Source organism: Phoenix dactylifera, unplaced genomic scaffold (assembly GCF_009389715.1).
Source record: "Phoenix dactylifera cultivar Barhee BC4 unplaced genomic scaffold, palm_55x_up_171113_PBpolish2nd_filt_p 002060F, whole genome shotgun sequence".
Lineage (NCBI taxonomy): Eukaryota > Viridiplantae > Streptophyta > Magnoliopsida > Arecales > Arecaceae > Phoenix > Phoenix dactylifera.
Window position 1 is genome coordinate 11,677 of NW_024069335.1, and position 11,282 is coordinate 22,958.

The 11,282-nt window shown below is 38.4% G+C and overlaps 1 protein-coding gene and 1 non-coding gene across 2 annotated transcripts; both read left to right on the forward strand.

Annotated features, from left to right (window-relative positions):
* The first annotated feature begins 1,505 nt into the window (after positions 1 to 1,505).
* LOC103717437 (putative mannan endo-1,4-beta-mannosidase 9) lies at positions 1,506 to 9,090 on the forward strand. The gene is made up of 6 exons (XM_039123093.1): positions 1,506 to 1,829; positions 2,171 to 2,365; positions 2,548 to 2,670; positions 2,857 to 3,059; positions 3,307 to 3,635; positions 8,613 to 9,090. The coding sequence occupies exons 1-6, from the start codon at positions 1,506 to 1,508 to the stop codon at positions 8,828 to 8,830; spliced, it is 1,392 nt and encodes a 463-aa protein (XP_038979021.1). The 3' UTR covers positions 8,831 to 9,090.
* Positions 6,009 to 6,082, forward strand: TRNAV-CAC. The gene has a single exon. It is a non-coding gene; the product is annotated as a tRNA-Val (tRNA).
* Positions 9,091 to 11,282: the final 2,192 nt, after the last annotated feature.

An 11,282-nucleotide genomic window follows, 5' to 3' on the forward strand; every position in this document is an offset into this window, starting at 1 on the left:
GTGTATGATTCAAGATGTTCTCGTGAACTGTCTTATTTGATAGTTGTTCATCTTTTGATAGCGGCTATCTATTGTTGTACAGCATTTTATGGTACCATATATACATCGTAGAGGATCCGTGCTCCACCAATACATCGTCATTGTTTATTAGACAAATGACCTTGATCTCCATGTTCGCTTGGTTCATTCCCAATACGACCTTTTAGAATTTCCAATGTTTTTTTTTTTCTGGATCATGTGGGTAATGTTATATTTTCTCAATGGTTTCGTTAACGTGTACGTAGTCGTTTCTTGAACGTAAGTTTGTTTCTTTCTCCTGCATATTAGATAAATTATTAAATAATATTATAAACTAAATATATAGCTCAGTATAAAAATACTATAGAAAACACAACAGCTAGTATTGGAAAGGGCACATGAGCCAACGGTATCAGTTGGCTGGTGGGAAGTAACCATTTGGAAGCCCGGCCATGGTAGAACCTAGGCTAATGTGACCTTTTTACACGGACAACATCATCAACAACAATATATAATTAAAAAAAAAAGAGAAACTATCACATGGACAACGTAACAGAGAGAGAAGTTTTAATTGAAGGGTCAGAGCGAATTTAGTTTAATATTGTATGCCTCAATCAATTCAAGTAAATATACATATAAAAGTTGCTTTAATAGTTGTGCTAGAGATGGCCATCCCATGCATTAATTGCATGCATATGCCTCCATGTAGCTAGCCACGAGTAAGAAGGATCCCTTTGCACCCCAGCATGAGAGTCAGATCAGATCGGAATGGGCAGTGCTCAAGAACTCGCATAAAAGCTTGAATCAAGGATGGGAAAGAAAGTCACAGTAAATTCTGAAAAAAACTTACCTCAGTTAGCATTAATTGACGCACTTGCCATGCATGCAATATGCCGAAGATGTGTGCTAGAGGTAACAACTAACATACTTGCTAACCAAGTTATGAACCGTATCGACTTCACAGAAACACATACCATATATCATGACACTTTTTTTTTATTAAATTAAAAAAAAAACACCTTAGTACTGCTATAACAGTGTAAGAAGAACGGAAGCGTAACATGGGCCGGGACTCCGTATAATAGGAAGAGTTCCTTGGCTGTTACTCCATCCTATGTTGATAACCAATTAGGTGAATTGGTGAGGAGAAATTTCTTATGAAATGCTTGCTTTCTTTCTTCTTCTTCTTCTTCTTCTTTTAATGCATCAACTCAACTTATATTACCTTCCCGGAGGGCATTTTTCGGTGGTCATATATTTTATTTTTGGCTGGCCATACCGTTAATCAAGTTGCACCAAATCTTAGCAGCAAAACAGGAAGCTAAATCTTGTCCTCTTGCATGCCCTGGAGCTCTATATAAACCTCTCTCCACCATAAGAACTCTCACCATCCCACACCTCAAAACATCGAGTCTTCTTTGATATCGATAGCATTTCTCCTTCCTTTCCACAACGCACATTGTTACTCCTCGCTCTCTGGTATGAAGATGGTGGGGAAGCAAGTTCTTTTCAGTCTCGCAGTCTTCCCTCTGCTTGTGTTCCATGTTGCCGTTGCCTATACTGGCTCCGGCTTTGCAAGGACAACCGGAACCCATTTCGTTGTGGACGGGCGCCCATTCCACTCCAATGGATTTAACGCGTACTGGTTGATGCTCAAGGCATCGGACCCGGCCGAAAGGGGCAAGGTGTCCACCGTCCTCCAACAGGCGTCCGCTTATGGAATGAGAGTGGTCAGGACCTGGGCCTTCAGCGACGGTGGGAACAGTCCCCTGCAGTGCTCCCCTGGCTCTTACAATGAGGCTATGTTCAAGGTATATATTTACCACACATATACCTGTCTCGTCTTGGCATTTGACACCAACTTTAAATAGTTGACGTCAAGCCAAGAGCTTATTGTAGAATCTGCTCGATCTTTTACGGAATCATCTCAACTTAAAGATAGTGGAACTGAAAACATTTGCAAGCAGGTAGTATGTAAAGATATTTATCAATTTATACCATACTTCATATCGGAATTGGTGATAAATTTCTTGAAAAATAAAGAAAAGGAAATTATAAAACATGCAAGTACGTAATAGTGCACGCATGCATGTAATTACTTCTATTTTCAAACAGCTGATGAGTCCTCCTTTTGCTTGGCGTTCTTTTTCAGGGTTTGGACTTTGTGATCGCGGAGGCTAAGAAGAATGGAGTGTATCTGATACTGAGTTTGGTGAATAACTACGCAGACTTTGGAGGGAGGAAGCAGTATGTTCAGTGGGCAAAGGGCAAGGGACAGTACTTGGGTTCCGATGATGACTTCTATTCGAACGATGTCGTCAAAGGATTTTACAAGGATCATGTGAAGGTGACTATGAGATCCTACCTTTTTCCCATGCACGCTATCATGCCTTTCTGCTTGCACCTAAGTGCTGACTCAAACACTTCACTTTCTTCTGCCATTTTGTAGGAGTAGATATATGGTAGAAATAGTTGGTTGAAGCTTGGGCATTATCCTAACATCTAGTACTTTTGTATTGTTTGATCTAGACGGTTCTTACGAGGGTGAACACGATAACGGGAGTGGCATATAAGGATGATCCCATCATCTTTTCATGGGAACTCATCAATGAACCACGATGCCAAAGTGACCTCTCTGGCAAAACTCTCCAGGTTCATAACCCTAGTTCATTCTTTTCTACTAAACTAATTTCGATATTCTTGTTATGCTATTGTTGCCTTAAATCTCATTTAATTGCAGTTACAAATAAGCGCTCAAGCTATAGGAAGACGTAGTCTAAAATTAGCTCTATGAAGCAAAATTAAAGCCAAACTTCCATATTTTTTTTTGTGTGACAGGCTTGGGTCACAGAGATGGCTGCTTATGTTAAATCCATAGATAGCAATCACATGCTTGAAGTTGGGTTGGAAGGGTTCTATGGGGAATCTAGGCCTGAAAGGAAGCAATTCAACCCTGGCTATGAGGTCGGCACCGATTTCATCGCTAATAATATGGTCCCTGAGATTGACTTTGCCACCATCCATGCCTACCCTGATCAATGGTAAGCCAGGTCTCTCTGATTGCTAACTCCTGTTACGCTTTAATTAGCAGAAAGAGTTGATACATGTGATTGAGTAGTATAAATTTCTGAACTGAAACTATGCATCATAATTTATAAGCAAGCAATTCTTTTCACCAGCCCATTAAGTTCAAAGTTGCAAGCTGTTCATGGTCATGAGTCCATCAACCAGCAACAGAATTCATGGAGGAAGTAGTCCATCAAATAACACTCGTTTTTTTTTTTTCAGGATTTCAGGTTCAAATGAGGCCCAAATGGCATTCCTCAAGAGTTGGGTTCAATCACATACTGATGATGCTGGTGCATTCCTTGGAAAGCCACTTATGATCACAGAATTTGGCAAGTGCTCCAAGACTTCAGGGTACACCGTAGGCGAAAGGGATGCCTTGTTCTCGGATGTGTACGGTGAGATCTACGGCTCAGCCAGAGCCGGGGGCCCGTGTGCAGGTGGCCTCTTCTGGCAGGTGTTAGCCCCAGGGATGGATAACTTTGGAGATGGCTATGAGATCATATTTTCAGAATGCCCCTCGACGACGAGTATCATTGCCCAGCAATCCCACAGGATATCAAGCCTTTAATTAGCTCCTAAATAGAGGTGAAGAAATAAAGGAGTCTAAGTATTAAAGATATATATGAACTTTATTTGTCCTTATATGGAGACTAAATATATGGTCTCAGTAGAAAATATATGGTCTTCATTATATTATTATGTTTTATTAATGATATTTGTTGGATTCATCCCCCTGAACCAATTGAAACTAAGGATCCAAATGTTAGTGTTGCTTGATTCTTTGATTGTACCAAGGGGACCAAATTATTGTTATAAGAACTAATATTTGTTTCCTTGAAAGAAAAATAGACTTCATCTATGGTGCAACTTTTTTTTATCATATTGGTAAATTCAGTCTATTCATTTCATGAAGGGTATAATGATAATTTACATTTGTTCAGCTTCATGTGGTCTTCCTCTGGATATTGTTTTGCGGATCATGCTTTTGATGTTGTCTCAATTAACAAACAATAATTTGGTTTCTAGAGAAAATAACAAAAATGTTTCGAGGTGGTACCTTTTTCTTCATTGTGACCTAAATTAATCCTCGAGCACAAACTTGTTTTGGACTAGGGAACCCAAGGATGAGCCATAATCACAATCCAAATCATGTGCCTATTGGTTAAAATAGCTAGGTATCATGTACTCACAACATTTGCATGCCTAGAATGACATATTATGATAGCTTTTCTGTTTTTGATGAAAGATTGGGAGATTCATCAAATTCATTAGGATCATGAAATAGACATAAGATTGGGTAAGAAGTAATAGGTAGGTAGATGGAGAGAGGTTTGTGACCACCGCTACTGCTCAGTACTATCTAGTTTGCTCCTTGATACCTATATGCTCACATTGGTGCCAACAAGAAAAAGAAGGTCACATGTGCATCAAGTACAACTTTTCAGTACCGGAAATTAATGGAAATCGACCAGAAGGACTATATTAAATCACATTTGAAAATCAATGGACCTAATTAGAGATTTTTAATCTAAAGGGCAACTTAAAAAAGGTACCAAAATTTGGAGGACAAAAAATATAATTTACCCAATTACTTATGAATGGGACTCTTCCAAAGTAATTTAATTGGACAAAAAATATAATTTACCCAATTACTTATGAATGGCTTCTTAGTGTCGTTGTTTCTTGAGATTTTCCGACGCTAAGGAAAAGCGTCGGCAAAGGTTGGCGCTGAGCAAAACTTTACCGACGCTTTTCCCTAGCGTCGGAAAAAGTCAGTCGGCAAAACCCACATTTGCTGTAGTGTTCTATTCCATTTGGTTTTGATCACAAGAATCTCAGCCTTCTTTCTCTCTTCCAATTACTTATGAATTTACCCAATTACTTATGAATGGGACTCTTCCAAAGCAATTTAAACGGACTCTTCTATTCGATTTGGTTTGATCACAAGAATCTCAGCCTTCTTTCTCTCTCCCATGTTTTTAATCCCCTTGATCGCGCCCCCCCCCCCCCCCCCCCCCCCCCCCCCCCCCTTCTGCTTTCCCTGTCCCATGTCCATTTGGCTATTCTCCCACTGATATTTTTATTGACCTCTTCCGAATTAGCCAGAATTATGACATGGCTGAATATATGAAGTTGAAATTCTTGAAGAAGTTGGTCAAGTCTTGTATTCTTCTGTCCTACATTTTCTCCAGATTCCCTTTTATTTGGTGGGTACCCCATTTTATTTTATTTTATTTTATTGAGACTAGGAATGGGTACTCCGGCTTTCATATTTGAACATGGTCGCCATGCTTCTCTTAGTTCAAGAAACATGAGAATCTACAATAGAGTAGAAGATTGTCCCACATGAGAAACTGCAATGGAATAGGCTCACTTTTCCAGCTCTCAGATCTTTCGGCCAAGCTTAAATTAGGTTGAAATATAGAGAGAATTCAGATTGTATCTAAAATCCCCTTAGTTCTTTTAATTCAGAGAGAATTCTCGCATATTTTCTATCTAAGCCCTAACATCCTCGCCAGAGAGAATCCAATCAAAATCATAAATACAAATGCCATAATTGATTGGTGGTCAACCCTAAAAATGACCATCTATAGTGTTCCCTACATCACATAAACTATATATTATGTTTGATTTGATTCCATTTATAACCATCCAAAATTAACCTAAAAAGACTAGCAGCAGTTAGTTCTTAACGCTGCTTAAATATCTAAAATCTTTCTAATATACAATCAATGAGAAACTAAATAAGCACCTACATGGGTTTTCACATACAGCTTTTTACTATTGTGCAGAGAGGGCTCATGTAGTAGTCCACGGTGAGGGATCCGACAAACTATACTTGAGTAGTCCTGGTGATATTCTAAACGTTGATAATAATATATAAACATATTCTAAAGCATTTGTTCAACCAAAAAATGTTTGTCTGGGTGGTGTAGTTGGTCATCACGCTAGTCTCACACACTAGAGGTCCCCGGTTCGAACCCGGGCTCAGACAAGTTTCATTTTTTGAAAAAAAAAAAATTGATTCCCTTAAGGCTTGCTAATTGCTGCTTGGAACATTATTTTCATTATTTTTCCTCAGCAAATTCATGGCTCCACACCTGTATGTATATCTATCTAACAACTGATGTTCATCTACCTATTTTAGAGATAAAAATTTAAATTTTAGTTGATTTAGATGCTTTTTTTTATCAAGATCAAATAGAAATATGATATGATGTGGTTAAGGTTGTTCATTTTTTATTCACTTTATGAATGATTGAAAGACCTCAACAATGTGCACCAAAAAGCATAGGATGATAGACCTCCTGCCCGTACACCATCTTTAATTGGTCAAACAGATTACTTTGTTTGTCATTATCATGAGAAAAAGTAAGAAAAGGAAAGATTTATTTGTGCCATTTTGCCTTCAGCAATTGATCCATTGTGGCATGCATTATGTTCATATTCATCCATGTTGTTGATTTTTCTATGGCTTTTTTAAGATTTTTGGTGAGGGGTAGAGTTTTCTTTCTCCTATTTGTTAAATAAATCTAGAGGTTTATAAAGAGAGGAACTAATAATATTCTAATCAGAAAATTTAGATGAAATTTAGATCAACTTATTCCTCTCTCATTTAATAATATAATATAGATGTGTCTATATATAAAGTAGGATATCCTTCTAAACCAATCAACTAGTCATTTCCCTTTTTCTTATAGAAGGAAAAAATAATAAGCTTAGAGTGATTCTCATTTTGTTCCACTTACTGGCTTCAACTCTTAAAATCTGAAAATGTAAATCTGCTTACTCTGTGTCTGAATGCTGCAGCACCATGGTTAGTCTTTATCCTTTTTTCTAAAACATAAGTAAATAACTTAGTAGTCAATCATGATACTTAGCAAGGCCAGAATGAAAAAAAAAATAAAAAATCATAGACTATTTGTTACATTAAAGGTATCAGATTTGAATCATCTATTCCCAGGATACTGCTAACCTCTAGCTTATTAATTTACATGATTAACCACTAAAGTATGAGCCAAGTTGAAAGCATAACTTGCACAAGTAGTAGTATTTAGCTATGAATGCAGAATTTTTGATGAAGAGAAATAGGTTAAATTTTTCTTCTTAGTCGCAATTTTGAAATCCTTCTCGAATTAGAGTATCTTAGATGTCACTAAACTTGTAAAAGGAGTCATGAGGAGCCAAAATCCGAAGTGGATTAGAGACCAACCTTAATTTTTATATTTACTAGAAGAAGACCCCATTGAAAAGCTAGACATACCAGGTCTTCCAAGAACAAGTATTTTGATGGCTAAAACATGTGACCCAACTTAACTGCCAAGTTGACGCCCTAAATCCCCATAGTGCCATTGATATTAACTTTGCTACCAAGCCTGTCAATTATCAAACTATATTTTCTGTAAACAAGATTTAGCTAAATATCTCCATTAAAAGGTTAAGTATTCCAAACATCATGTTTAGAAGAGAGGCAATTAAGCTGGCGTGTGAAGAAGCTGCAAAGAATCTATACAATCTGTCTCCATAATGATTCACAAGACAATACCATCATGATTCATTTTCCTCAAGAAGAAATAGAGATGCCTATCGATCATGTATTGAGATCATGAATTATGATGAAGGCATGACTTGTTTAATGGATGTCTTGAAGAAAGGCAATTCATAGATGAAATGAGTCATATCCCTGCTAAAGACTACATAATGGTAATTCGGATGAGTTCACAGGCTTGCATCCATATGAACTAGGATAAATTGATTACACTTGCTATTTGTTGAACATAGAGCTGATCATAGGCCAGGTCTCGGGTCTAAATTTTATTTATTTTTAATCCAGTTTCAGACAGGTCTATTTAAAATATATATATGTTTTTGTCTCTAAGCCTGGCTCATGGTCAGCCCCGTTGAAGATATTTTTGGAAAAAGTTAGAAGAGAATAGAAATACCTAATCCGGTCCAACTTGATCCTTTGGACAGGTAGATTAAGCAAAGCCGGGCTGCATAACCTATGTGGTAAGCGAGTTAGATCTGGGTTTGGTTTTGTTGACATGTTTATCAAATAGATTGTGTCTGAGTTGGCTTGCGGTCAAGCACCCAAATTAGAACTAAATAATTGTGGTGCGAAAGTTAATATTCTAATAAAGAAAGAAAGGAACTTCCACAGAACCGCACCGAATGGGGACCTTTCGTGCGTCCCTCGTCATGTGATAAGATTCCATTGGAAATGGTATGTGCCAAACCGAACAATGCAATCACATCCGTAGCCTCCCACAAGCTTCCAAGCCGCTGGTCCCACCATGTCCTCCTCGGGCCAGCCGCCCCCTCGCCATATTCTTATCTAACTGCAGCTTCTCCAGCAGTCCAAAGTCCATATACCCATTTCCCGACTCTCCTGTGTCTCTGTCTTCTTTCTCGATGCTGTCGTAAGAGCTGAACCATGGAGAGGCTTCCAGCAGTGGAAGAAGAGGAGCAGCAGCAGCAGCAGCAGCAGCAGTATGGATTCTTCTCGTGCTGGGGGTCGTTGTGTGGAAAGATAAGAAGGTTAGGGAGAAGGCGACGGCGGCGGCGAGGAAAGTTGTATGTGAGGAGGGGTAGTTTCAAGTATGACCCACTAAGCTACTCACAGAATTTTGATGAGGGTGGAGGTTGGGAAGAGGAGGAAGAGACGGAGAGATCCTACCGTGGGTTCTCTTCGAGGTTTGCCGCGCCTCAGCCTCTGAGTTCAGGTCGGCCACAGAGTCCATGAAGAGCTCTCTAAGGTGGGTTGCCCTAGCTCTCTTCTCCTTCTCTCCTTTCTCTTTGGTGATTGGTAGTTTTGGAGGTCAGTAGATGGGTTGGTGGGATGAGGATGTGCTACCAGAGCTACCTTAATTATATATTAAAATAACACAATTTGTTTGGATATATTGTAAATGTTGTTTGTCATGTAACATTTGTTTATGATGATTGATATGCACTTGCCAACTTTCCAAAACACACAAGGAAAAGGTTAATTTCTTTCCAAGCTATTGCTGACTAGTCCTGCTTGTAAGTTCAACTATTTTTGCTTTTTGAAGAATTTTCAAGGTGGAAAATCTCTTCTGGCTAAAGCCAGGTAATGAGACATCTTGTAACTAAGGGGGCAAGTGGTGATGGAATAAAAAATATTAACGAGTGTTCTCTATTATTCTCTCCTACTCTCCATCTCAATATTAAAATAGAGTGATTTAGAATTGTGTTTGCTTCCATTGTCCTCAATATATATATGAGTATCAGAGTAAGAATAAATTATGGAATGAAATAATATTAGAGTGTTATGTTCTATCTACCCTCTCCTACTCTGTTATCATATCATTTAGAGTGGTATTAGACCTTGATGCTTCCTTTACCCCAAATATACTTTCAAAACAAGCTTGACTATCGTCCTCATGCTCTAATTGATGATGCTCCTTACCCCAACTCCACGAAGTCTCATTCGAGAGAGTGGTGGCAACTGGGTCAGAATTCCTACCTGCATAGCTTAGGGATAATTCCTTTACGATTACACTAAGGGCTCGTTTGGTTTGCGGGAAGCATTTTTCCTCTTAGGAATATGATTCCTGAAAAGCAGATTTCTAGAAAGAGGATGCCTAAGAAAGTACTTTTGGCATGTTTGGTTAACCATGGAAAAGTGACAGATTTCCAAAGTGCTTATATTTGGTTGACCATCCACTTTCTTGGAAAAGTTATATATAATTCCTATTATACCCTTAATAAAAATTAGGACTTTAATGCCTCTTTAATGCTTCTTTAATGCTGAAGGGCATTTTTGGAAAAAAATAAAAATGGAGTGATTCCCGCCTCATGGGAAAGTAACTTTTCCATGTTTCTCATGGGAAAGACTTTTCCATGAATTGTGGAAATCATATTCCCATGGCAATGCAACTTTTCCGTCTCTCTCATTTGAAAACTCCAACCAAACAAGAGGCATCTCATTACTTTTCCATTGACCACACTTTCCTTCTTTCTTTTCCCACGAACCAAACGAGCCCTAAAGGAGCCAATGGCGATTTCATCCGGAAAGAAAGGAGCATCCGCCTCACCTAAAGAGAGGAAAAGCATGTCAACTTTGTCCGGCAATGCAGCATCCATTCCTATCGAAATATCATTGGCTGCACAATCCTCTATGGAGCATACTTTTTATATCGCAAGCCATCTTTATCGCATTATCGAGTGTATTGGAATTTTTTAAGGTTGTTCTTGCCAAGATGCTTGCCATGGCGTGCATCATCAAATTGGAGACATCAACACTGCTGTTGCTCCTTTCATGGCCATTGCATCTGAGAGAAACGTTCTTGCACTGATGAGCTTGTTGTTGCACTTGGAGGCTTTGAACTCCCACCATCCTTTCCATCAGGCAAGAGGAGGCATCCCGTCACAACTACAGGATAGATGGCTGGGGTTGTTGATTTAGTTCCACATCAATTATGTATTAGGTAGTTCTTGTATATAAAGCCAAGAAAAGCAAATAATATTTTTTAACTAATACTTTTGGATGAAGCTTTGGATCATTAGAAATAGTATTAGAGTGAACACAACCTATGGCTTATATGGATCAAGAAATATTATAGCATGTGCCCTTTTGGAACTGACCATGGATTGATCGTGGTATTTGTGATTGGATTTGGTCGGATTGAATACTTAGCTAAGTAAGCATGTCGAGATTTAAACAATGTAAATACATGAAGACTCATACAAATATGTATTTAGTCTTATATTGGTGGTCAAGATCCTTTAAGGTCAGCCTCACACCAAGCCACTAATTGAGTTTTGAGTTGTTGTAAGAGTGGACCATCCCTAACCCTTCTAAGCTTGCGGTAGTTGCTCATAAGAATGATCTATACCAACTCTGGAGCTTGAACAGTTAGTCTGGCATGTACGAATTAACCTATCCATCTTCTTCATGTCCTTCACTTCCTCCTTGGTTAGCCTCACAGTGAAGCCACTAACCGAGTTCTTAAAAGAGTAAACCATTTGCGACCCTTCCCAGCTTACTCTTCCAGTCACAAAAAAAAAAAAAAAAATTTTCTTTTAATTCTGTCTATCAATTTTTATATTCAGAGTTCTACTCTTGTTTATCTTAAAAATACAATACTTATCTTTCTCCTGCATACTTGCTTTCTGCTTCTTTTCCAGTTATATATGACCTCAAATGAACTCCTAAATAAATTAGACTCCAA

Coding starts and splice junctions, on each gene's coding strand:
- LOC103717437 (XM_039123093.1), top strand. CDS start 1,506: ATGGTGGGGAAGCAAGTTCTTTTCAGTCTCGCAGTCTTCCCTCTGCTT. Junction 1,830..2,170: donor ACAATGAGGCTATGTTCAAG/GTATATATTTAC, acceptor GTTCTTTTTCAG/GGTTTGGACTTTGTGATCGC. Junction 3,060..3,306: donor CATGCCTACCCTGATCAATG/GTAAGCCAGGTC, acceptor TTTTTTTTTCAG/GATTTCAGGTTCAAATGAGG.